The 27,745-nt window shown below is 49.0% G+C and overlaps 2 protein-coding genes across 3 annotated transcripts in view; one reads left to right on the forward strand and one right to left on the reverse strand.

Annotated features, from left to right (window-relative positions):
- LOC142432574 (uncharacterized) overlaps positions 1-13,646 on the forward strand; it is a 30,430-nt gene extending 16,784 nt beyond the window's left edge. Inside the window, exon 5 of the mRNA XM_075537800.1 lies at positions 250-13,646. Coding sequence (XP_075393915.1) covers positions 250-2,033 — 1,784 coding nt within the window. The 3' untranslated portion in view covers positions 2,034-13,646. The remainder of the gene's footprint in view (positions 1-249) is intronic.
- Positions 9,545-27,745, reverse strand: ZNF71 (zinc finger protein 71). 2 transcript variants are annotated; one of them, XM_075537684.1, is made up of 4 exons: positions 27,700-27,745; positions 16,435-16,585; positions 16,094-16,118; positions 9,546-11,778 (listed from the first exon to the last, which is right to left on the reverse strand). In XM_075537684.1, the coding sequence occupies exon 4, from the start codon at positions 11,756-11,758 to the stop codon at positions 10,292-10,294; it is 1,467 nt and encodes a 488-aa protein (XP_075393799.1). In that variant the 5' UTR covers positions 11,759-11,778; positions 16,094-16,118; positions 16,435-16,585; positions 27,700-27,745; the 3' UTR covers positions 9,546-10,291. The 2 variants fall into 2 exon arrangements, with proteins under 2 accessions (XP_075393800.1, XP_075393799.1); XM_075537685.1 differs by lacking the exons at positions 16,094-16,118; positions 16,435-16,585 and having other exon boundaries at positions 9,545-11,778; positions 27,700-27,740.

A 27,745-nucleotide genomic window follows, 5' to 3' on the forward strand; every position in this document is an offset into this window, starting at 1 on the left:
ATAAAGAGTGCCAGTATTTGTATTTGGTGCTGGTGGGTCAGTATAGCACTCCAGGGGCCGGTTCAGTGCTGTGACCACAGGTCACCATGCTGGGAACCAGTGCTATATGGCTTTGGTTTGTCTGGCTCAGGAAGCCACCAGGGGGGCGTTCCTTGGGTTCCCCAGCCCCAAGCCCACCCACTGGAGCAGCTCCGTCTTCCCCGGCTGCAGCGCCAGGTGACACAGGCCTGTGTCTTCTCTGTCTTTCAGATTTGGAGTCCAGGAGTGAGGGCGAGGGAGCAGAGCGAGCGGCCCCCTCGGGGCTGTCCCCTGCACTGGAGTTGGAAGAACTGAGGCGGGGCCGCCTGTGGAGCTCCGCCCCCGGAGGAGCCGAAAAACCGGGAAGCACCACAGAGCGTCCGATGGGAGAGCCGGGAGCATTGCTGGGGCACCTCAGCGTTCCCGAAGGCAAGGGCCCCCCAAAACTCAACCCGCAGGCCCACAGCGATGGCGACGCAAGTTCTGATTCCTGGAAGCGGCCTTGGGCCCCCGCAGGAGGGGGGGCGGCCTGTGTGTGCAGCGAGTGTGGGGAGGCCTTCAGCCGGCGGGCCGACCTGGCCCAGCACCGGCGCGCGCACAGCGCCGACAGGCCCTTCGTGTGCGCCGAGTGCGGCAAGGGCTTCCGGACCAACGCCACCCTGGCCATGCACTGGCGCATCCACGCGGCCGAGAAGCCCTTCCCCTGCCAGGACTGCGGCGAGGCCTTGGGCCCGCGCCCCAGCCGCTCGCACTCGGGCGAGAGGCCCTACAAGTGCGGCGACTGCGGCAAGGCCTTCGTGCAGAACATGCAGCTGGTGGGCCACCTGCGCACGCACGCGGGCCAGCGGCCCTACCGGTGCGGCGACTGCGGCGAGGCCTTCACGCTCATCACCCACCTCCTGGACCACCAGCGCGCCCACATGGGCGAGAAGCCCTTCTCCTGCGACGCGTGCGGCAAGCACTTCACCAAGCGCTCCTCGCTGCTGGGCCACCAGAAGGTCTACGCGGCCGAGAAGCCCCACAAGTGCGGGGTGTGCGGCAAGGCCTTCCGGAAGAAGTCGGACCTGGTCAACCACCACCGCATCCACACGGGCGAGCGGCCCTTCCGCTGCTACGAGTGCGGCAAGGCGTTCACGCAGAGCATGACGCTGGTGGAGCACCAGAAGACGCACACGGGCGAGAAGGCCTACCGGTGCCTGGAGTGCGGCAAGCGCTTCACCAAGTCGTCGGCGCTCATCCTGCACGAGCGCATCCACACGGGCGAGCGGCCCTTCCGCTGCGCCGAGTGCGGCAAGGCCTTCAACCAGAACGTCCAGCTGGTGGTCCACCAGCGCAGCCACACGGGCGAGCGGCCCTTCCAGTGCGCGGCCTGCGGCAAGTCCTACAGCCAGAAGGGCTACCTGGCCGTCCACCAGCGGACACACACCGGGGAGAAGCCCTACGAGTGCGGCGAGTGCAAGCGGGCCTTCAGCCAGAAGGCCCACCTGTCCATCCACCTGCGGATCCACACGGGCGAGAAGCCCTACAGCTGCGGCGAGTGCGGGCGGAGCTTCCGCAAGGTCTCCTTCCTGTTCCAGCACCAGGCCATCCACAGCGACGAGCGGCCCTTCAAGTGCGACGTGTGCGGGAAAGCCTTCATCCGCAAGTCGTCCCTGGTCCAGCACGAGCGGATCCACACGGGCGAGAAGCCCTACCTCTGCGGCCATTGCGGGAAGACCTTCCGACACCAGCCCACGCTCACGGCCCACCGCAGGATCCACACCGGGGAGAAGCCCTACCAGTGCAAGGTGTGCGGCAAGGCCTTCCGCCGCATGGGGAACCTCACCTGCCACCAGAAGATGCACCCGGTCGAGGCTCCCCCAAGTGGGCCGGCCAAAGACGGCTGCTACCTGAGTGGCCGGCCAGGTGCTGGGGAGGAGCAGAATTTCAACCCCGTGCCACTTTGTAGTGAACTTCGAGGCGACCGAGAGGATGACGTAGTGTTCCTGGGACGTGGTCTAGCCTCCAGTCCTTAGGGAAGGACTGTGGGGCACAGGCTAGACACTTCCGGTGTCATATCGGACAGTCGTCTGTTACAGAATGAACAGGTGGAGGAGGCGAGCATCCCATCGCATCGTGCACCAGGGTTGCCTAAAGTTAGGCCCCACCCATGCGCACCCCACACTGTCCCTTGGGAGGAGATCTCTCCCGGAGTTAGGTTCGAACAAGGCAGCCATGTTTATGTGCCAGGTAGACAGGCACCAAGAACAGGTAGCGGGGAAGCATCACAAAGACAAAAAAGGGTGTCTTAATGTCTTGTACTGCTGTCACACAGCTTCACCTCACGTCCGAAATGTACTCCCTGACAGCTTAGAGGGGTAGAAGTCCACGTTGTGGGTGGCAGCTCTGGGGAAGGCTCTCTTCCTCGGTTGGGTACTCTGCAGGAAGGGTCGTGTGCTCTCAGTATCGGTGAGCCAACGTTCCTTGTGGATGCCCGTGTGTTTGGGCACCAGCCGTCCCTTGCATCCAGAGCTCTGCTCCTGGCTCTCTTCTCTTGGGGATAGTAGGTCCCTTTAATCTCTGCTCCCCTTATTGCCTTTTATACCTCAGAAGAGGTGGTCTCAAGAGGCCATCTCATCCTGTAGGTCACATCCTGCCTCATTCACAGAACTGCCTCTGATTCTGTCTCGCTCATATCATCCCACCTACAGCAGCACTCTGTAGGGTTTCCAAGACTGTGAATCCTTGTAGGAACAGATAGCCACATATATATTTTTTTTCAATTTCCCACAGAGCAGCTGGTGAATTTGAACCAGTGATCTTGTGGTTCGCAGCCCAAACCTAACCCATAGCATCACGTGGTGCTGGTGGTGGTGGTGGTGGTAGTTGCTGTCACGTCAGTTCTGACTCAGCAAGCCCAGGTACAACAGAAGGAAACACTGCCCTAGTCCTGCGCCATCCTCACGGTTTTCATGTGTAAGCTCATTGTAGCAGCCACTGTGTCCATCCATCTTGGTGAAGGTCTTCCTCTGGGGCTGTCCCTCTACTTTCCCAAGAATGATGTCCTTCTCCAGCGCTGGTCTCTCCTGAGAACATGTCCAAAGTGCATAGGACAAAGTCTCACCATCCTTGCCAGTGAGGAGCATTCTGCCTGTCCATTCTCCAACACAGATCTATTTGCTCTTTGGCAGTCCATGGTACTTTCAATATCCTTCCTCCAGCACCATAATTCAAATGCATCATTTTTCCTTCGGCCTTCCTTATTCAGTGTCCAACTTTCACATGCATAAGAGGTCAGAGAAGAGACCTTCCGAGCAAAGCAGTCAGGGCCACACCAATAGGGCGCAACTCCCTGTGCTGTCTGTGCTGTCCCCGGTATGACAACATCATCAAGGACTTGCCTAGACAAGCCCCTAAGAAAGAAGTGGACTGGCTGGAGAAGGATAGAGGCAATCCATTTCCCAAGGCACTCTCTCTGAGGGCAAAGTCATCCACATCTGTGGCTAATAAAGCATTCAAGGTGGAATCCCTGCAAATGGAATTGGGGCTGCCACTGCTATCCATAGCGACTTGCAAACCCGGGCGCTCAGAATTTAAGCTGTAATACAGTCAACATTGAATCGGTTACTAACAACAACAATAGAGAATGGTGGTGAAGCCAGTTAAGTCCTGGGGCTCCAATGGGCTTACTATGTTTTAGGGTATATAGGAGACCCCAATCTAAAATATAATTTAAGGAGAACATTTATTAAGTCTTAAAAGGGACAAAGACACACCCGCCATCTGGATGAGGGAGGCTATTAGCACAAGGTCAAAATGGCACCCGAGGATTTACAATTGGGTTGTTGTTGTTAGGAGCCATCACCCTATGCACAACAGAACCTACCACTGCCCAGTCCTGTGCCGTCCTCACTGTTCTCTCCCTGAGCCCATTGTGTTAAAAAAAAAAAAAAAAGAGGTCAGAGAAAATGCAGTGGCTTGACTTAGGCACACCTTGGTCAAAGTAACATCCTTGTTTTTCCGCACCTTAAAGCGCTCTTGTGCAGCAGACTTAACCTAATGCAGTGTGTCATTTGATCACTTGACTGCTGCTTCCATGAGCATTGATGGTGGATCCAAGCAAGATGAAATCCTTGGGCACTTAAATCTCTTCACAATTTATCACTTGCCCAGTTGTAATTTTGAGATAGCACCCCTTCCTCAATCATGTTTTGGGTGCCTTTCAACCTGAGGGCCTCATCTAGCACTATCTCTGACAGTGTTCTGCTTCTACTCTGAGATTTGCAGTATCTGACAAATGTTTCAGTGTTATCCATAAGGTTTCTGTGGCCACTCTCTCTGAAGTGGACACCTTGTTTCTTATTCGTGGCTGTTCTGAGTCTGGAAGCGCTGCTGGAACCTGTTCACTTTGCGTGACCCTGTTGGTATTTGAAATACCAGTGTCAACTGCCAGCATCTCAGCAACACACAACCCTCCACAATACGACAATCTGAGGGAGGGACAAGTGGTGGCCCGCAGGCTAGAGTCTGAATTCAAGGTACTAGTTGTAGGGGAGGACTCTCAGTATGATGCTAGGGAAAGGTCTTTGTCTCTATTCGGCTTCTATTCCTTGGCTCCCTAGTGATCCCCCTGTGGCATGCAAAAAAGGCCCTTCAGTGAGAGGGACTGACACACTGGCTGTAACAAGGGTGCAATACAGCAACAATTGGGAGGATGGCCGAGTACCACAGGTAGTGTTTTCTTCTGTCATACTTACCCAGGGTTGCTGTGAATCGGAGCTGACTCAGAAGCACCGAACAATAACATCTCAGGCGAGAGGGAATTCTGGTAGCACAGAGGCTAAAGCATTCCGCTGATAATTGAAAGGTCCATAGTTCAAACCCACCAGCCTCTCCTTGGGAGAATGATGTGAGCAGCCTGCTTCTGTATAGTTTCCCACCTTAGAAACCCTCTAGAGCATGTCTCCCCTGTCCTACCTGGCCACTAAGCATCAGAATTTACTTGACGGCAGTGAGTTTTGTGTTACTCATGGGGTAGGGGTTGCTGGGTGGTGCACATGATTCGTGGCTTGACTACTGCTGGTAGTTCAGACCAAACGAGTAGTGCTGCTAAAGAAAGTCCTGGCGCTCTTTCCATAAAGGTTATAGCGTAGACATCCCTCGGGATCCGTTCTGCTCCACACACATTCTGGTGGTAGAGGTCAACCTCAGAAGATAGAGATCCCTGGATGAGTTCATGCTCAGCCACCAGCTTAAAGGTAATGACCTGGACTTACCCAGCAGCTCGGCCGGAGACAGGCCTGGGATTTGCTCCCATAGCGATGGCTGCTGCTGTGGGGCACCATGGAGTCAATTCCTGCTCTTCACGACCCCGTGTGATGGAGTCGCACTGCCTCCTGGCGGTTTCCTAGGCAGGGATCTCCACGGGCAGATCATCAAATCTTCTCAGTGAGCTGGCTCAAAGTAGCCTTTTGGTTAGCAGCTGAGTGCTTAACCACGTGTCCCCCTGGTGCCTTGCTGCTGACAGGCACTACTTATCACCCCTTCCATCTACTAGTCTACTCTTCTTTCCCCTACTCTCCACCCAAGTCCTAACAGAGAGCATGGCCCCCAAGGTAAAGATGTTGCTGCCCGGATTCTTGTGTAGCTGAGTGTGGCCATGGAGCTACAATATTTGAGCCAATAGCACTTGAAAGGTGATGTGGGCAGCGTGCAGATCACAAGCTGCAACCTAAGGCGATTGTTTTTCTTTAACCTCCCTGGCGGTCTAATTATGTCGGTAATTTTATACCCAAAGTGGTACATTGTTTTGCATAAAATTTGTTTTATATTGTAGGCTTGTAATTCTTAAGAATTACTCATTTTAATCTCTCTAGTAGACATTCCAGGTATGACAAACTTTAATACACAGTTAACATTTACCCTGAGCCACACTCGGGATTGCCGCCAGGGAGGTTAAGGCAGCATCAATCACATGGGAAGGTGGAATAACAGAGAGGACAGAACAGAAACTCAAGGGGAGAGAAATAGAAACCCAGAAAAAGAAAAGTACAGAGAGAAAAGAAAAACTCAGAGATGGAGGGGGAAGAGAAGCCAAGAGAGAAGAGGTAGTGGAAAAGTACAGAAAAGATAACAGAAACCAAGAGAAATGCTGAGAGAGAGCAGAGGAATACAATGAAGAGAGAATCCCAGAGAGAAGGGGAGTGGCTTTACTCTTGAAGTGTCTGTTAGGGTCTCCACTCATTGCAGCAACTTGGCCTTGGAAGGTATGATGTCCAAATCTGTCTCCTTATTTGAAGGTGAGGAAACTGCAGCAGAGAGGGGTCAAATAAGACATGATCCAGGCTTACACCACTGAGATTCTGAATCCTCTCCCTCCCTTTGCCCTAATTGCTTTCCCCACTTGTCACCAGGTCTTCCTGGCTCACCGGAGGCACCCAGGTATTTGAAAAGTCTCTAACCCTCTCATTGTACCATTGGTGATTGCTGTCATTGGTGATTGTTTTCCAAGTGGAACACATGTGTGTGAACAAAGCACACTAGCCAGGTAGGTGCAAACGTGTGAGTTTGAACCTCTCAATTATTCTGGCCACCCACCCACCCACATCCTGCCCCCTTCCAGCCTAGCCCATACCATAGGGCCCAAGCTGTCCTGCCCCCATCTTTTGGTAAGGCTGTGGACATGAACACAACCAAGGGTTCTCCTGGTGAATAGTGAGAGGACTTCTAGGAGAAAATGCCATCTCAAAATGATGAAAACTTCGTAGACATCACTAAACATCTTGAGGCAATGAGTTACTGGGGCCTGAGACTGATCTCAGGACGATAGTCATGCAGAGCTGGCAAAACTTGGCTTACAAAGACTGTTCTGCATCCTCCTTTGCTGAGTAATGACTCAGGTCTTTAAAGCGTGTGAGCGGCCAGCGAGCATAGTTGACTGAAGGAAACTGAGGACACATGGAAGCAATTACTCCAGTGGCCCACACGAACATCCGCTTCCACCACACTGAAGTCAGAAGTAGACGGTGGGTGCCTGGATACCGCTACCAACTGCTCGGAAGGGGATCGCATTAGAAGGTCCTGGAGAGTTTGTGAGATACTCTTACGGGCCATATAGACACTGGCAGACTCCAGAGGCTGTCCCTCAATCAGCCTTAGGGTTTTAGAAATGAAATTCTCTCCACAGCTCAATCTTCAGCCAAACAACTGACAGGTCTGGAAAGGGAACAAGAACACTTGGGAGGTACGCGGCATGGCAGTAATGATCCTCTTGCACTCAAAAGGGCAGCATTTACCCAGGAGCAAAATTCGGAAAGGAGGGATGCCAATAGAAAACTGAAGAAGTCAAGTGACTCACATTGTGGGGGTTGCCATCAATGACATAGAACAAAATGTGTATGGTCCGTGGAGTAGAATATGGATTTGCTCTGTAAACTTTCACTCAATTCACTGGCTTAAAAAAAAAAACACTAGGGGAAAAAATCTGCGATAATAGCTCACTTTCATGAACCTTGGGGTCTTTTCTATAGTGTAGCACTCCCTCCATATTGTGATTTGCCTGGGATTGATCCTACCCCTATTAATGGCTGGGTAGTGGTTTGTGGCTGACCTTGGCCATCAAACCCATGCCCTGTGAAAACGAAGCCCAGACCTAAGACCGTGAGCAAGATGACACTTCTCTGGCTACCATGAGTTTGATAAAATTAAGCTTAGAGCTGGTTTCCAATGACTGGGAGAAGACATTACTCTCTATCTGAATGTGGAGAAAGCCTGGGCTTAGTGGAAACAGTCATCAACCCACAAGGGGAGCCAGGCTGGGGACTAAAACAATCACAGAGACCAGGGTGATGGTTTCTGTGTGCCTGATTGGCTGTTTTTCTTGGTTTGCTACCCAAAGGGTGCTTATTGATATAGGTGATAAAAAAATGAATGATGTATTCCTTATGTATGCCAGTGTCAGAAAGTGTAGGATATTCTTAAATACCAGGATAGATCAGCAACAGCCAGCCCATTCCACTTCTAACAGCTTTACAGAACACAGTCACGCTACTCTGCAAGGTTTCCCAAACAGCTTCACAGACTCACTTCTTTTCCCCACATAGCTACTGGGGGGGTTTCAAACCATTGACCTTTGGGTTAGCTGCCAAGCAATTAAATGACTGGGCCACCCAAGATTGCATTTCATTAGCAACCAACCCCAAACACCCACTACCTTTGAGTGGATTCTGACTCCTAGCAATTATAGCATGTCCAAGACTATAAATCTATTGGGAAGCACTCAGCCCCATTGTGGCTGGTGGGTTCGAAGTGACTCCTTGAAAGTAAACCTGCTTCCATATAGCCTTGGGCAACCTTACGAGGCAGTTCTGCTACTGTGTCATGGCTGCCTGCAGTCTGATCACGCCCCATGGCATCGAAAACTGCATCAGATGTTAAACTGCACAAAGTGAAAAGGCGCTGGGGAAAGTTGACTTTAGTGGGAGGATGGGGCAGGGAGAATTCCACATGTAACCGAGCTGCAGGCACCCACCCCCCTGTTTCAAGTCAGCCTTGGGAGCTAACCTTAAGTAGCCTTCAAATAAGTTAACTAAAAACGACAGGCTGTGAGTTCTGTCCATCATGTGTATACCCATTAAATCCATTACCAAACCAATTGTGGTCAAGTCAATTCGCACTCCTGGTGACCCCCGTTGATGCAGAGTAGAGAGGCGCTACTTAGGGTTTTCAAGGCTGTGGCCCTTTGGAAATGGATTTCCAGGCCATTCTTCTGAGATACCTCTGGGTGAGTTCAAATAGCCAACCATGCAGTGAGTAAAGTGCTGACTTTGCCACCTAAGGACTCCTCATTAAATCCAATACTTACTTCAACATGAATGTCAAACCTGTTGTTTGTTTTCTCTTCTCCCTCCAATCCCTGGAAACCTTTTCTGACAGGACAGTTAAGTGCTGGTCAGCCTGCTTCAATGACTTGCCATTTTGCAATGTGTGCGCCATCAAGCTGATCCTGATTCAGTGACAGAATAGAACCGCCTCCGTAGGCTTTCCTAGATTGTCAACTTCACAGCTTGATCTATCTTGCAAGGTGTAGAGGCAGAGTCTCCTTAGAAGATAAGTCCAAGAGACTTCACCTGTGTGCTTCAAACATGTCATAAAGGAGGACCAGTCTCGAGAAGGACATGCTTAGCAGTTCAGTGAAAAAGAGCAAGACCTTCCCTAAGACATTGATAAAGTGACTGCAACAGGGGGCTCAGACAGGGCAATAATTGTGAGGATGGTTCAGGAAAGGGCAGTTTCATTCCGTTGTACACAGGGTCACTGAGTAAGATCCACTGTGTAACACCTGTGGGCAACAATTTTTATGGAAGCCATTTGCCAGGTGCTTTCTCCTATGGGACTACTCATTGGGTTTGAACCACCAACCTTTTAGTTTGCTTAACCACTGTACCACCAGGCTTCTCTTCAATGATGAGACCTCCCTTTATTAAAAGTTGGATCCTTTAAAAATAAATCACAACAGAACAGTATATTGTTATTAGCTAACTCTTCACCCCCACTCCAGAAGACTTGACGAGTTTCTGCTACCTGGTGGCCCTCGGAGTGTTGTAGGAGCATGTACGGGGAGTATGATGTGGGGATGATTGAAGCCCTTCTAGCCCAAAGAAGTGCACAGGTGGTGACAAATTGGCAATCTGGAGGAGATGGCAAAGGGGACAGTGTCCCAGTATTCGTTTGCTGAGTTCACCCCCATCCCTCTTTACTACTGAGGAAAGTGAGATTTAGAAGTATGAAGCAAATGGTTCAAGCCCATGTAATGATTTATTCAGAGCTGGTTCTGGAACTCAGATGCTTTTAAGTCTTTATTGTGGAGCTCCCGTTGCCACCTTCCAAAATTGAACCCATTCTTGTTGAGTCAGTTCTGACTCACGGACACCCCGCATATGCTAGAGTTTTCTTGGACTGTTCTACTGACTGAATCTTGTGCTTCAACAGAAGGACCCTCACACTAATGATGCAAACTAGAGATCCCTAGGTCCCTGCGTGATGCAAGTGGCTTGCACTCAGCTTCTAACCTGAACAGTGCTAGTTCAAGCCCACCCAGTGGTGTTGCAGAATAAAAGCCAGGTGATCTACTTCTGGTCAAATCGCCGTTGAATACCCTAATGGGGCAGTTCTCCTCGGACACACAAGGGATTGTCATGGGTGGGAATTTGCTTGATGGCAACGGAAATCATCCGTGTAAGTTCTGAAGTTCCAAAAAGCAAACATCCACATGGAAGTCGTCCCCATGCCTCGCCTAGGTGTGAATCCTCAGGTGTCGAGTCAGGTTTGCGTTTCGGCTAAAAGTTTTCCCACATTCGCTGCACCTGTAAGGCTTCTCCCCAGTGTGAATTCTCTGGTGGACTGTAAGTGACGAGTTTTTGATGAAAGACCTCCCGCACTCTTTGCATTTGTAGGGCTTTTCGCCTGTGTGGATCCGCTGGTGCTCAATGAGGTACGCACTTTGGCTAAAGGATTTTCCACACTCGTTGCACTTATAAGGCTTCTCGCCAGTGTGCACAATCTGATGCACGATGAGGGATGAGCGTCCTGTAAAGTGCTTCTTGCAAATGTAGCACTCGTAAGGCTTTTCCCCCGTGTGGATCCTCTGATGTTGAGCGAGAGATGAGTTCTTGCTGAATGCCTTCCCACACTCGTTACATTCAAAGGGTTTCACCCCAATATGAAACCTTTGGTGCTGAATGAGGTATGAACTCTGACTGAAGGCTTTCCCACACTCATTGCACACATAGGGCTTCTCTCCAGTGTGGTTTCTCTGATGGAGAGTAAGGGATGAGCTCTTATTGAAAGCTTTCCCACACTCCTTACACTCATAGGGCTTCTCTCCAGTGTGAGTCCGCTGATGTTCAGTCAAGTGCATGTTTTGACTGAAGGCTCGCCCGCACTCACTACACACATAGGGTTTCTCCCCAGTGTGCGTCCTCTGATGTACAATGAGGTGCATGTTCTGGCTGAAGGTTTTTCCACAGTCACCGCATGTGTATGGTTTCTCTCCTGTGTGGATTCTCTCATGCTGTGTAAGGGAGGAGGTCTTCCGGAAGGCTTTCTTACACACCTTGCACACATACGGCTTCTCTCCCGTGTGAGTCCTCTGGTGCACGATGAGGTTCATGCGCTGACTAAAGGCTTTCCCACAGTCATTACATTTGTAGGGTTTCTCTCCAGTGTGAACTCTGTGGTGAATGGTGAGGGAGGAGCGTTCTATAAAGTGCTTCCCACAGATGTCACACTGGAAGGGTTTCTCTCCTGTATGGACCCGCTGGTGTTTCATCAGGGATGAGCTACGGCTGAAAGCCTTGCCACACCAACTACAGTCATAGGGCTTCTTCTCTAGGTAGACTTTGGAAGCTTTATTTAAGTCTGAGTTACTTAAGAAATGCTTTCTGTGCGTTACAAATGCATGGGCCCCCTTTTCCATGGGGTCTTCCAAACTTGGTGGAACCAGGGTGGAGCTTTGTTTAAAAACCGCCTTAAATTCATTATATTCAGGGCCTAAATCCCCAGTAAGCTTGTTCTCATGGGGAATTTCCAATGTCTCCAGATGGGTCTCTACACATCCCTCCTGCTTCTCCAGCCAGTTACCCTGTTTCCATGCTCCTTTGAAGGTAGAACACCAGCCACCCTTCTGTGCTGGTCCCTCTGTGACCACCTCACAGAATGGCTGATCTTCCAAACTGTCCTCCTTTGGATCTGAATTTTTCATTTCGGGTCTAGTTTTCCAATCTGAAAATAAACAGATAAACAAAAGCAAAACATATAAATACATGTAGATACAAACTTTGGAGTAGAGATCTGCAAAACTGGACCAGGGAAATTCAACTGATGATTTGATGAGCCAGGCACAGAAAAGAGGTAGCAAATAGCAATCTATCAATGGGAGAGGAAGGGAGGAGGGAAGCCATGATATGGAGGTAGAGGTAACGTCTGTGGAAGGCAGAGAGAACAGGGAGTGTTCCTTCAGGAACAGGATGAACACAGGGCCAGAAGAGGGGAGAATGAAAGAGAGGCGCCTACAGAGAAGCAAGAGGAGAGAAGCCAGCGCTGAAGAAAGCACACTGGAAGATTCTCGCAGACTTCTGATTAGCTGCCATTGAGTTGGTCTCGTGTTGACGCAGAGTACAATGGAACAAAATGCCACCACGTTCAATTCCTTCCTTAGGTTCAGTTGTCAGCTGGATTGCTGTGACCCACAGGGGCCTCACTGGCTGATTTGGGGAAGTAAATTGCCAGGCCTCTTCCCCCAGCCCCAAAAGAGCCCTGGTGGCGCAGTGGTTATGCGGTGGGCTGCTAACCTTCAAGTCAGCAAGGGGAAACCACCAGCGCTCCTCGGGAGAATGTCGGGGCTTTCCGCTCCTTTAAAGGGTTACAGCCTTGGGAGCTCACGGGGCAGTTCTACCCCGTTCTAGCCATCCTGCTGTGTCCTATCTTTCCTGCTATGAGTCAGCACTGACTTGGTGGCAGTGAGTTCGTTTTTGTTTTGTCTTGGTTTGATTTCGAAGTGCTACTGCACCTGAATCTACTTATTTTCTGTATCCCCTAGTAGGAGGTGAAATCCTTAAGAACAAGAACCTGTGTGTCCCCAGCCCCTACAAACACGAGTACTTGGTAAACAAAAGGCACCAGAGAAACATTTACTGAGCATTTTCAGTGCACCCAGCACAATTACATGGATCTTCTCATGCAATCCTCATAACCACACATGGATTAAGGGCAGTCTTGTTGCTGTTGTGTGTTGATTTCATTTCAACTCATAGTGACCTCATATAGCACAGCAGAACTACCCCCATAGGGTTTCCAAGGTTTGCTTTTTCTTGTGCCTGATCTGCTCTTTTCCATATTTCAAAAGCGCGTGGGCTTAAAACACACCTTACATGACGGAGACTCATTAACCTAAAAATATCCTGTTCTCAAACTGGATTGCAAAACACTCCTAAAGGCCAACAAACAGTCCTTGAACTAACTACAAGCTTTTCTTTCTTGTGTTGTTTTGTCATTGGTTTCTTGTTTTGTTGTATATTGTTGCTTGGTTTTGCTCTGTCTTGTTTTTGTGCATGTTATTATGTCCGCAGACTTGTCTAAATAAGATAGGCTGGATGGACAATCTGGAGGAGAAAACGATGGGACTGGCAGTTCCAGGGGGACATGGAATAAGGGGAGGTGGGGGAAAGGTCATGGTGTTAACAGACCCAGGAACAAGGGAACAACAAGTGATCCAAATCAGTGGTGAGGAGGGTGTAGGAGGCAGAGGAATTACTGAAACCCAAATGAAGACTGTGCATGATAGTGGGACAAGAGGAAAGTCAAAGAAAATAGAGGAAAGAGCTCCCCCCACCCCAACTATCATGATCCCAATTCTACCTTGCAGACCTGGTTAGACAAGAGGATGCACAGCGGTGCAGTGGGGATCTGGAAATGGGGAATCTAGGACAGATGAACCCCTCAGGACCAACAGTGAGAGTGGTGATACTGGGAGGAAAGGGAGGGTAGAAAGAGGGAACTGATCTCGGGGATCTATATATAACCTCCTCTATGGGGGATGGGCAACAGGAAAGTGGGTGAAGGGAGACACAAGGCAGTGTAAGATATGATAAAATAATAATTTATAAATTATTAAGGGTTCATGAGGGAGAGGGGGCAGGGAGGGAGGGGAGGGGAAAAAGGAAAATGAGCTGATTCCAGGAACCCAAGCAGAAGGCAAATTTTGAGTGATTAGGGCAATGAATGTATAAAGGTGCTTTACTCAATTGATGTATGTATGGATTGTGATAAGAGTTGTATGAGCCCCCCAAAAATGATTTAAAAAACAAAAATAACAGTAAAAAAAAGAAAATAGAGGAAAGAGCTAAGAGGCAAAGGGCATTTACAGAGGTCTAAATAAAGGCATGTACATATGTAAATATATGAGGATGGGGAAATAGATATATGTGCATATATTTATAGGTTTAGTATTAAGGTAGCAGAAGGACATTGGGCCTCCACTCAAGTACTTCCTCAATGCAAGAATACTTTCTTTTACTAAATTGGCAGACTATGATGTTCACCTTCCCGACACAACTGCTGAAGACAAAGTGGGTGAATAAGTAAATGTGAAGAAAGCTGATGGTGCGTGGCTATAAAAAAATATAGCGTCTGGAGTCTTAAGCTTGAAGGTAAATAAGCGGCCATTTGCTTAAAAGCAACAAAGCCCACATGGAAGAAGCACATCAGCCTGTGTGATCACAAGGTGCCGAAGGGATCAGTTATCAGGCATCAAAGAACAAAAACCAAATCATCGTGTGCTCACCTCCCTGATACAATCGCTGAAGACAAATGGATGCATAGCAACTGTGGCAAAGAAAGCTGAAGGTGCCTGGCTATCAAAAGATATAGCATCTGGGGTTGTAAAGACATGAAGGTAAACAAGCGGCCATCCAGCTCAGAAGCAACAAAGCCCACATGGAAGAAGCCCACCAGCCTGTGCGATCACGAGGTGTCGAAGGGATCAGGTATCAGGCATCATCATAACAAAAAAAATCATATCATAGTGAATGAGGTGGGGAGTGCAGAGTGGAGACCCAAAACCCATTTGTAGGCCACTGGACATCCCCTTACAGAAGGGTCTTGGGGAGGAGATAAGCCAGTCAGGGTGGGACATAGCAATGATGAAACATACAACTTTCCTCTAGTTTCTAAATGCTTCACCACCACCACCCCCATCATGATCCAAATTCTACCTTGCAAGTCTGGCTAGACCAGAGGATGTACACTGGTACAGATAGGAACTGGAAACACAGGGAATCCAGGGCAGATAATGCCTTCAGGACCAGTGGTGTGAGTGGTGATATACTGAGAGGGTAGAAGGAGGGCGGGTTGGAAAGGGGGAAACAATTACAAGGATCTTCATATGACCTCCTCCCTGTGGGATGGACAACAGAAAAGTAGGTGAAGGGAGATGTCAGACAGGGCAAGAATGATTTAACTTATAAATTATCAAGGGAGCAGCAGGGAGGGAGGGGGGAAAATGAGCTGAGGCCAAGGACTTCCGTGGAGAGCAAATGTTTTGAGAATGATGAGGGCAATGAATGTACAAATGTGCTTCACATAATTGATGTATGTATGGATTGTGATGAGCTGTATGAGCCCCTAATAAAATGATTAGAAAAAAAGGCAATTAAAATCTAAAAATTCCGTTCTCAGAAAGGATACACCCACATGGTTAAGATCCCGATGCATGTTTTGAAGACATGAAATTCAATCCATAACACCCTCTGCTCTGTGGATTACAAAATAGCAAACACCCAGCTCTCTGCTTTAGGAAAGGACCTATGGAACCGGGGACCCCATGAAAGAAGTGGGGAGAGTGCTGCCACACAGAGGGGATTCCAACCAATACCATGAAGAGGAAAAATGAGTATAAATTGTTGAAAGGAAAATTTATCCATAAACTTTCACCCCAACTGAAAAATGTTTAAAAATAAAAGAGGAAATCTGTGAGAACATAGCTCAACCTCAGTCAAGTCCAAACTGCCCCACCACACCCCCTTTCACTCATCCTTTCAGCAAAGAGCAAGCACTTGATAGATAGCACGCTGGGTTGAGGACAGTACTGGACAGAACATTTTTGCTTACCATCCAGGAAACACTGAATGGCCAGCTCCCATGGAGAACCCATTTGGGAGGCACTGTGAACCTGCAAAATGCTATGCATCCCTTCTGATCATATTTTCACCCAACCATATGCATGTTTCCCCCTATTGTATTGACTGTCTTGTTCCTTCGGAGCTTCATTTTCCATTTTCTGTACTGCTGTGATTGTTTTTGATTACAGAGCAATTAAAGTTGTGATGCGCGCACAGGGTCACTGGGAGTTGGAACTGCCCCCACGGCAACTGGTTTGTTTGTTTGTTTTACAAAAGCCTCAAGTATAAACAAACCAACCAACCACAAAGTCAAAGCTTTTCTATGGTCAATGCCAGTTTTTCTATGATTACACTCATCAAAAGTAACGATCTACTGATCAGGGTTTTTCTTCTCCCACGTGCTGTGGTTGAGTGCCAACCTGTCGATTCTGGCGCGTCGAGACCCTGTGGGACAGAAGAGAACAGTGTTTGTTGAGTGAGGGCTTCATGGAAGCACATCAGCACCTCTTTCTCCCATGAAGCTGATGGTGGGGGAGGGGGGAAAGGGGGGTGTCGAATCACCGGCCCTTCAGTTAGTGGGCCAGCACTTAACCACTGTACAACCAGGGCTCCTTCCCATACGGATACCTTTAAAATATCACACACACACACACACACACACGGCTTTCAGACAAGATGGAATAACAAGAAGAATATTTCCCTCCAGCCTAAGAGAATGGGGTGGGGGATAAGATATATAAAAGAACCCTTTTCAAGATACCTGGCATCTGGCAGTAAAGGTCAGTAGCCCCTGAGAGACGGGGTTCCACTGCCTGGAACAGTCGTGGGCTATAGCACAGGGAAGGGAAAGTCAGGTGATGCCTCGTGACTGCGTTGAGGAGATGGAGCTGAGAGACCAGGGCAGCCAGAGTCTGCAGAGTTTGGGAGAGAAAGCTCTTGTGAAGCGCTGCTCTGCAGTTGCTCAAAAACTCAAGCTCACTGCCATTGACTCCATGCGGATTCACCACCCCAGGACACCTAGGAGGCAGCTCGACTCTTGGGTTAGGATCCACTGGATGCCACCCTATAGAACAATGGGCCTCCTGAGCTAAGTCAGCATTGAGTCCCCACGGGTCCCTCTTAGTCTGCCGGACCCCACTTACTGGACTCAGGTGTGGTTCTTCTCTCACAGGCAAGATGAAAAGGAGGGAGAAAGCATCCATTGCAAAGGGGTTCCCAGGGGCCCTGGTGGTGCATTGTTTAAGAGCTGGGCTGCTAACCAAGAGGTCGGCAGTTTGACCCACCAGCTGCTGTGCATGATAGATGACCCGGGAATGTGCTTCCAGAGAGATTACAGCCGAGCAAACCTGAAGAGGCCTTTCCACTCTGTCACAAGGGCTGCTGTGGGCTGGATGGACTTTAAGGACACCCAACCTCACCACTCAGGGCTAGAGGAAAACAATCCAAAACAGAGTTGAGAAGAGTGCTCAGATCTCATGCAGGGTTGGCAATGAAGCCTGTTTCCATTGGCCAGGGGGGAAAACCTCACAACATACAGTAAAACATGGAGGGGCTTCCAAAAGCCCCAGGAGCGTGGAATAATAAGATAACGGAATTTCTCTATGAGCTGTTTGAAGCCCCTTCCTACTCGAGAAGACCCCACCTCAGTGGTGTGTGGCATACTTAGACCAACACTATGTACATGCCATAAAACGGATCTGAGAGGTTCCGATTACCATATATACTCGTGTACAAGCCGATGGGGCAGAGTAGAACTGCTCATATCAGGTTTCACAGGCTGTGATCTTCAGAGAAGCAGGCTGCCACATCTTTCTCCCGTGGAGAGACATGTGGCTTTGAACAGCTGACCTTTAGGTTAACAGCAGAGTGCTTTAACCACTGTGCCACCAATGCCCCTCGGTGATCACAGAAACCCACTGTCATCAATTCCACCTCTTAGCAACACTCCATGGACAGGGTAGCACTGCGCGGGGGGTTTCTGAGACTGTACACCTTTACAGGAGCAGAAAGCCTCGTCTTTCTCCCCAAGGAGCAGCGGATGGGATCAAACTGCTGACCTTGCTGTAAGCAGCCAAGCTGTAACCTACGACACACGTCAGGGCTCCTCCGAGATCATAAACAAAAACTTCCAGAGGAGAAAATCTTCGTGGTCGTTGCCTAGGCAAAGATTTCTTCCAGTGACCATGCAAGTATAACCCAGAGATGAAAACACGGGTAGCTTGGATGTCTCCAAATGCAAAGCGTGTGCTCTTCACGGAGTGGTGCTGCTAGGCCCAGGTACATCCCTCCAGTGGGAATGAGTAACGGATGCCCGCAGCAACATGGGGCAGATCGCCAAGTACCGAAGGTGAGTGAAAGAAGTCAGACCCAAACCAGAGGACACATGGTACGGTGCGACTTCTATAGAATTCGAGAATCTGCAAGCGCATCTACAGTAACAGAAAGCCGACTTCACGGTTGCCTGGACGTGAGGTGCAGTAACAGGGAAGGGAGAAGAATTACAGAGGGACACCGGAGACTCTTCGTGGAAACGGAAGTGCCCACTCTCTTAATGGCAGTGGTTTCTGTGGTGTATGCAGGCACGTAAAAATATATCGCTACTATGATTCCAGTCCACACACACACAAGTTTATGCCTCCAAACAAGGTGTGTTTAAACATGTCTTTGATCAGTGGTTGGCTGCAGGCAAGTTCTCTCAGGAATGCGCTTGTGTTAACCTTCAAAAAACACCAGTCTAATCAAAAGTGGCTTCTAAGGGGATACACTGGGCCAACCCAATTCAGGGCCAAGAGTTAACCACCTCAAAACAATGGACAGAACCCAGAAGGTTGGGCAACTGTTTTTTGGGGGGGATTCCCAAGGGGTCATCAGTGATAAATTTTTCTTGAAGTACACAGCACAATCACTAAGAACTACTGTGAGGAAGTTTTGAAAAAATTGAAAAGGGAATGAGGAAAAATATCCAGGAGCGTTATACTGATGAAATGTTTTCTGTCATAATTCGCAGGTAGCCAGGGCTGTCCTAGGAAAGTTTCACTGGGAAACCTTACCCCATCCCCTGTGCACTCTGATCTTGCCCCTCCAGACTTCTTTTTCTTTCTCTCTCTCTCTTTTTCAATTCATCGTTTTATTGGGGGAAGAAAAAAAAAGTGTCTGAGTGGTTTTTTGTTTCAAAAATGGTGAAATGTCTATTGATGACAAACCTCATTCTGGACATCCATCAACTTTCTGAACAGACAAAAATGGTGACTCATAGTGCATTTGGAGTTCATTCCACCAGGTCAGACTATTAATCAAATTTCTATGTAGCGGTTCTGAAAAGATTGCATAACAGTGTGTGACAAAAAAGGCCTGATTTGTGACAGGCTAGAGACTGGTTTTGCCACCACAACAATGCATCTGCTCACTCAGCCATCTCAGTGTGCCTGTTTGGGGTAGAAAACCGCATGCCTCTCTTGTCCCATGCACCTTATTCATCTGAAAGCATTTCTTTTTGTTTCTGTGACTTCTTTTTTGATTCCTCGAATGAAGAGGGACATGAAAGGGCAGCGATATGATGACGTAGGTGAAGAAAAAAACCAAGGGAGGTGCTGTCAGCCATCCAAACATGAGATTGAAAAGTGTTTCCAAGAATGGAATTGCTGATTTGACAAATGTGTGATGGAGAGTACTTTGAAGGTGGTTTTGTAAAAAAAAAAATTAAATACATGACTTTGAAAAATAAAATTCCGGGTGTTTTTTTTGGGGGGGGTACCCCTTGTAAGTGCTAACCTAAAGGCTGCAGTTCGACTCACCAACCACACCATGAGAGAAAAATGCTGCTGCCTGCTTCCATAAAGATTAAAGCTTTACACACCCGATGAAGCAGTTCTCCTCTGCCACCCAAGGCCGCTGGCAGACTCCACTTGACGACCCCAAAAAATACAAAATGAAAGAATCCCTGTACCTAAACCTCACAATGCAGGTTGTTGTTAGGTGCCACTGAGTTGTCTCGGGTGACCCCTGGATGACAGAACAGCACACTGGCTAGTCCTACTCCATCCCCGCGATCCTTGCTGACACAGGTATCGGTACTCGTCTTAAGCTCTGTCTATAGGATAAGCGAATGCTGTCCTCTCAACTTGCACTTCGCTGTTGCAGTTTTGGGGTGCCAACAATTCCTGCTCGTGGCAGACACAGGTCCCTCCCTGGACTGTAGCACTCGCTTGGCTGCACTGGTCTTTACAGCCACAGGGAACGCTGGTGGCACAGTGGGTACACACTGGGCATGGAGCCACGAGGTGGAGACCGCCAGATGGGGCTTTCTACTGCTGTAAAGAGTTCTGGTCTCCGAAACCCACAAGGGCAGTTCCACCCTGTCTTACGGACTGCTACGAGTCGGCATTGACTCGATGGCAGTGGGTTTGCTTTTCGCTCGTTGTACAGCAGCATACACTTCATCGCAAACCCGCAATTTCTCCAAGACACACCGTGATGGGAGAAATGCAGACCGAAGCGTGAGCCTCGATGTTCACGGCAGCAGTGTTCAGAATAGACACAAGGTGGACACAACCAACGTATCCCACAACGGACGCCCGGATATCCAAGATGTGGTGTAAACACACAATGGAGTTTTACCCAACGGTAAAGAGGAATGAAGTCCTGATGGATGTCATGAGACACGTGAATCCTGGAAGCCTTACTTTGAATAAGTCAGTCACAAAAGGACAAATAGGGTTATGATCTCACTTATAGGAAATAAGTAAGGATGCCCCCCCAAAGTCCCCAGTGGTTCCCCAGAGTGGCTGGGATGGAGAAAGTGGGGGTGTGCTTCAGGGAGCTGAGCTTATGTTCATAGTGGCAGAATGATTTGGAAAAGGATAGGAGGGCTGGGGTACAACTTGAAGAGTGTTACCAGTGTTACTCACTTGCCCATGCAGAAGGTATTGAGATGGTGTATGTGTTACTATCTATAGTTTGCCACTCAAAAGAACCCCCAAATGAGAAACAGATAAAAGGGAGAAAATACAGGTGATATCTGACCTTCGGAGAGGGGAACCATTTCATAGCTTCAGGCCATAGAAGACCCAGCGCAAAAATTAACTAAATAATTAAATTAAAATTTTAAAAAGAAGACACAGCCAAGGGAGAGACCAGCAGATTTGATTTGATGCTGTTACGAGTTCTTTTACTGAAGATTACTTTCTTTTTTTTAAAAAAGAAATGAGGTCCGAAACAGAAATCAAATGGGGGAGAAACATTTGCTACAAATCTTTCCATACGCAGGAACACACGCTAGGTTAAACATTTTTAAGAGTGTTCAGGTTCCTGTACCATGGTAAAGCATACGATAATTTATCCACTCACAGAAATAGTTCATGGACATTGGGCCTCACTAGTAATTGATGTCTTGACATTGTGGTGTCAACAAAGCATATCAAATGTATCGCGGACTGCCGGAAGAACGGACAAGTCTGCGGTGGAAGAGGCGCAGCCAGATGTTCCTTAAATGTGCGTCTGATGAGACTTCGTCTCACATACTTTGGACACGGTGTCAGGAGAGGCCGGTCCCTGGGAAAGGACATCGTGCCTGGTCGAACAGAAGGTCAGTAAAATCGAGAAGACTGACACAGTGGCACAGCGATCGTAGTGGCGGTGAGGATGGCGCAGCTCGGGGCAAAGCTTCATTTCGTTGTGCTGGGGTCCACTTGAGGGCACCTCACAACAATCATTCAAAATCATACAGACATGCCACCCAGAAAGAGACCGGAGATTCCTTTTGTCACCTGTCCTAACTCACAAGGTTTGAAAAGAAATTATAAATACTTAGCTCTGGCCAGTGTAAGCTACCACAGGGCTTACACACTGGAAGGACTCTATACTGCCTAAACCAATCTGGAAAGTAGACTTTGAGACTTTGAAATGTGATGACGTATGGAACTGAAAAGTCCTATGGTGACATATGACAATATAAAAAGATTTTGCTTTGTTTCTCAACAATATCCAGCCCGGTGTTCCTCGTTAGGCAGTCACTCCTAAAGAAATTAACATAAAACACAAAATAAGACTTCTGTGAGCCAGCCTGGAAATGTAGTGGTTACACATTGAGCTGTTAACTGCAAGGTCAGCAGTTCAAAGCCACCAGCTGCTGCTGGGGAGAAAGATTGGCTTTCTTTTCCTGTAAATAGTTACAGCCTCTGAAACACACAGGGGGAGTTCTACTCTGTCATATAAGGTCACTGTGTGTCGGAATGGACTCATTGGCAGTGACGTTGGTTTTTTTTATTTTGGTAGATGAAATGGATGTATTGACTCAGGTGAAAGGGCTCAGAATTGATAACACAAACTTTTTTGGAGACACAGTCCAGCCCATAATACTCAGAATGAAGATCTTTGAAGAAGAAGCAGGATACTCAAAATTGCTTAGCTGGTGTGATACTTATTTTTGCAGAAAAAAACATTCATTAAAGGAGGCAAAGACACTCAAATATTCAAGAGTGGGAAAGCTCTTAGACATTCATTTTCTTAGGAATATTTTCTAGGTTTTCCAAGTTTTCTGTGATGATCACGTGTCCTTGCCTGCCAAAAATCCCCTTTTACTTTTTTGATATGTTATTTACTGTATCAAAAAATGATCTGAAGACACTGCCCTCCCTCTTCCTGGATGAACATTTAGGTAGGCTGATTAGGCACCCGAGACAAATGATGCCTGTCCAGTTTTCAAGGCAGGAGAGGGTTCTTATTGTGTAATGTTGACGATAAAAGTCAAGATTAAAGTGGCAGAATCAACCTTGGTTGACTTTTAATATACGTTAAATGTACATTATATGTAATATAAATTTAATATAGATATTGAACTAGAGGCAGGCCGTCAGTGAGATGGATGAACACAGTGGCTGTAACAGTGGACTCAAACATATTAGTGACAGTTAGGATGATGACGCAGGACCTAGCGGAGTTTCTCCTTCTGTTGTAAGCAGGGTGGCAGCCAGTCGGAACCGGCTCCATGGTCCCTAACACAACATGCAGGAGGGGCTTCAAAAGTCCACGGAGAAGTGCAGTGAAAAAATCATGGAATTTTCCCATGAACTTTTGGAAGCGCGTGCGCGTGTGTAAATTGATACACAAAAGCTCTATGAGGTCACCGGTTCACTTCGGGTAGAGACGGCAAACAAATAACAACAATAAATGAGTTACCACTAGTCCATTGCCCAGGTGGGGCACATAGTCAATGTGCTCAGCTACAATCGGAAAGGCTGAAGGTACATGACCACCCGGAGAGTCCTCAGCAGAAAGGCCTAGCAGCCCGCTTCCCCCAAATCAGCCATTGATAACCCATCGGGCACAGTTCTCTTCTGACACACACGGCGTCTCCAGGAGTCAGAAAACACCGGATGGCACCAATGGCCGTCAGAGTGCCTACCGGCATTGAACAGCAAGGATGTTACTTTGAGGACTAAGGTGTGCCGGCCCAATCCACGGTGTCTTCAGGTGCCTCCTGTGCATGTGAACTTTGGACCCTGAATGAGGGAGACGGAAGGAGAATCCATGTATTTGCATTGTGGTGCTGGGGAAGAACATTCAAAGCACCGCGGACTGCCAAAAGGGCACACCGATCTGTGTTGGTAGAAGTTCAGGCCAGACTGCTCCTTAGAGGCAAGCATGGCAAGGCTTCATCCTACACACTTTGGACATGTTGTCAGGAGAGACCAGTGCCCTGGAGAAGGACATCATTCTTGGTAGCGTGGAGGGGCAGAGAAACAAGAGGAAGGCCCCAACAATGCGGACTGGCGCACTGGGTACAACAATGGGCTCAGAAACAGGAACAATTGTGAGGATGGCGCAGGACCGGGCAGTGTTTCATTCTGTTGTACGTAAGGTCATTATGGGTCAGAACCAAGTCAATGATACCTAACATCAACAAGTTACTATCTTAACTATAGTTTGCTAGATTTCCCTAGCCTTCTATAACGAGTACTTTATATGTTGTTATTTCATTATAACATATTTTGGGCATAAATGCCAGTTTAGAGAAAAAATATCATGAACAGCCAGCTTAGGTCTTGTTATTGTGAGTCACTGAGTCGATTCCCATTCATAATGACTTCGAGCGACTGAGTAGAAATTTCCAGAGTGTTTTTCTAAGGCATAAGCTTTACTGGAGCAGATTACCAGCCTTGCCTCCTGTAGAGTTACCGGGTTCACATCTAAACACTGAACCCTTTAACAGATATTGCTGTCAGCTTAGTGAGTTAAATGTTGGGCAGCTAAAAGCAAGGCCGGAGGTTCAAATCCACCAGCCACTCTGAGTGAGAAAGGTGAGACTAACTATCCCCATAAAGATTTAGAGCCTCGGAAACTTTACAGAGGGTCAAAATGCATTGGAACCCAACTCAGTGACGGAAGGTTGGTCTACTGCTGCCTGGGCCCTAATGGGCTCCGAATGATCCAGCGGGGCTGCAAAAGCAGGTGCCCATACTTTATCCTGGACTGTGGAATATCGAACAAAAGTGCCTCATTGACAGTGGGGCACTGAATAATTTTTTCTGAAATGGCACAGTAGGCCAGATAAGTTTGGGAACCTCTGATCCAAACTGGCATTATCTAGGTGCTGACCTGTGTCACCCGAAAGCTATGAGAGCAGAAATGGCCACTCCTGAGTGTTACTTCACGGCTGAGCTCACAGGGGAAGAAGGTGAAGGATGGAAGCCCTCATCTTCTGGAGGATGTGTGGGACACTGAGGACTGGGAAGAGAGTGTAGGCGGACAAATTCTCTATTCTCATGATTAAAGAAGGCGAGGAGGCCAGGATTCTGAGTGGAGGGAGGCCTTCACATTTGTGAGTTGGAGAAGAGTCCTCACAATCTCCTAATTAAAAATCATCCCCACAGTACCCTCCCATACTAAAGCTACGTTATTGTTACTTCTTACAAGCACTCGGCTGATTACCATACTGCTGGAGGGCTTCATCTATAGGAGCAGACATGTTTCGTGTGTTCTCCCTGCTTGTTCGAGGGACAGTCGACTCCTCTCTGTCTGCCCCCAACACTGGTGTTAGGTTACTTCCCCCAATGAGCTCAGGGATCTCTAGGGTTAAGATACTGCTTACCTTGTTACGTATGTAATTAATAGAGTCTGTTTGTCCTGAGACTCTATGTCTGTAAAAGAATATATTGGCCCTCTCTCGCTCTCTCCCTCTCAGACCCGGCTTCACGGAGGAGGTGAGTACCCCAAACTTTTTGCCTGTCTTTTTATTTATTCCCTTCAATTACACAACCGTCCCTTAAGACCCATCAGGATGTGGGCTGGCATCCACAAGGGTGCTTGGGTGGGCAGAGCCCCACACTCCAGCCCAGGCTGCCCACAGAGAGGAGTCCTGAGGACAAAGTGACTCACCAGGGCCTCCCCCGCCAGCAGCTGGGTGGCCATGCCTCGGCTTGCCCACAATGATTGGAGGAGGAGTGGATGGGCCTGCAGGGCTGGGACGGCTGTGGAAGGGAGGGACAGAAGGAGGGCCAGTGAGAGACCAGGCACTTTTGGACACCAGGCAGTGTTTCGTTCTGTTGTGGACGGGGCCACTATGAGTCAGAACCAACCCTACGGCCACCTCACAGCAGCCATCATTTGCCTGCCAGTTTGTTGTTCCATGGTGGCTTGTGTTGCTGGAAACCACGTCACTGGTATTGTCAATACCAGCAGGGTCACCCGAAGTGAACAGCTTTCAGCAGAGCTCACAGACTAACAGCCTACGAAGGAGCAATAAGGTGTCCACTAGGGAGAGGAACTAGCCACTGAAACCCTGTGGATAGCACTGAAACACAGTCAGATACTGGAAACCTCATGAACAGAAGCAGAACATTGTCAGAGACAGTGCCAGAAGATGAGCCCTTCCGGTTGAAAGGCACCCAAAATGCGAATGAGAAAGAACTGCCTGCTCACAGTAGCGTTGACCATGATGACGTGCACGGAGTAAAATCTGTGGGAGTGAAGCCATCAGGATCTCCCTGTGCTGACATGGGGAGAAGAGTGACACATGGGCTGAAACATAAGAAACAGTTGTCAGGATGGTGCCGGAGCGACCAGACAGCGTTTTGTTCTGTTGTACGTAGAGTCGCTGTGAGAATCTATTTGGTAGCACCCGAGGAGAACAACAACGAAGACTAACTCATAGCCGCTCTACAGGACGGAGCAGAACTGCCTCGGTGGTGTTCCAAGACCGCCATTCGTTGACTGGAGTGGACGCCCTCAGCGTTTTCCAGAGAAGCAGCTGTGGTTTCAAGTCAGATGAGTGTGGAGTCCACTCTCCGGGGCAGTGAAGGAACGAGACTAAGACACGTGGATTTCTGAGCGATCGGACCACGGGGACCCGTTTAAACATATCTTGTCTGTTTGGCCTAAACCTGTGCTTGTATGAATGGAAATCCGGCAGCGATGCGTTTGCCTTGAGCCCTCACATTAACAGCAAATACGATGGTGATTGGTTCCCTTCTTTTAAAGGTACCTCATTTAATCCTCTGATGAGTCCTCGGGGTGAGAACCGCTGCTCTCTGGCGACAGATCTGCATCGTACAGGTCGCTCTTAAGTAGGAAATTACTCAAAGTTACAGTTAAGGGTGCTACTGGTAAAGGTTGGTAGCTCAAGCCGAACACAGTGGTTCCAAGGAAGAACAATCCGGGGATCTAGCCTCTTAAAGATTATTGCCCAGGAAGCTCTATGGCAGTGGTTCTCAACCTTCCTCATGCCACCACCCTTTCATACAGTTCTTCATGTGGTGGAGACCCCCAACCATCACATTATTTTCATTGCTACTTCATGACTGTCATGTTGCTACTGTTATGATTCATAATGTAAATAACTGATATGCAGGATGTATTTTCATTGTTACAAATGGAACATAATTAAACAAAGCATAGGGATTCATCACAAAACAATACGTAATTATATATTGTGAAATAGTTATGTGTTTTCCGATGGTCTTAGGTGACCCCTGTGAAAAGGCTGTTCGACCCCCAAATGGGGTCGCGACCCACAGGTTGAGAACCACTGCTCTCTGGGGACAGTGTTACTGTATCGTACAGGTCGCTCTTAAGTAAGAAATTACTCAAAGGCTATGGGTTTCGTTTGGGTTTTAGGGGTAGTGCAAAGAGTTAACACAGCCAACTGCAAACGGACTGTTGGCGGTTCAAGTCCACCCAGAAGCATGTCTCATGACAGATCTACTTCCAGGGGGGTAAAAGTCACTGAAAACCCTGTGGAGCAGTTTGACTCTGACACATGTAGGGTTATCACGAGTCAATGATCAATTTATTGGCAACTCATTATGGGAGGCAGGAGGGATGCTCAGTCCACTCAGCTCTGAGGATCAGGAGGGAATGGGCGAGGCTCCAAAATGACGTGAGGGGTGGGGTGCGAAAGAAATCCCCAGGGCCTGGCTGTCCAGGTCCCCCAGGCTTTCACACACCTCTGGACCCACCCCACGCGGACGAGGGCACTTCCCAAAGTTCGAGGAGATGTGGGATGAAAACTTCATGGAATTGCGCACAGCCCCCTGAGGGCGGCCCGGAGGCTCCCGGACACACTCCCACGGGCAGGTGACACACACGCAGCCTCAACACCAAGTCTGACACACAGACAGGCCACGCCAAGGGGACGGACGGACAGACTGACGCACGTTGGACTTCTCCGCGGGTCCCTTCCCCTCCCCGCCCTGGTCCCCGGGCAGTGAACTCCTGGCCTTGGGATACAACCCTCCGTTCTCAACCCCCTCTCTGTGGGGGGACCACCCTTCACCACCCCCGCCGCCCATCGAGACCCCCGTCCCTCTCCCTCCGCCCCACCCTGCTCACCCCTCCTCCTCGCACCCGCCCTGCGACTCCCTCTCCCCTCAGACGGACCCCGCTCACCCCTTCTCCTCTCAGGACGGCCCGCCCCGCGCCCGAGCTGAGGCCCCGCCCGTCCGGCACAGGTCCTGGGTGGTGAGGGGCCGGCCCTCCCCTCACGCCCCCGCCCCGCCCCGCCCCGCCCCCGCCTCGCGCACCGACTCACCCGGTCGCTCAGCCGCGACAAAGACCGGCGCTGGCTGGGCCCGCCC

The sequence above is a fragment of the Tenrec ecaudatus genome, chromosome 18 (assembly GCF_050624435.1).
Source record: "Tenrec ecaudatus isolate mTenEca1 chromosome 18, mTenEca1.hap1, whole genome shotgun sequence".
NCBI lineage: Eukaryota > Metazoa > Chordata > Mammalia > Afrosoricida > Tenrecidae > Tenrec > Tenrec ecaudatus.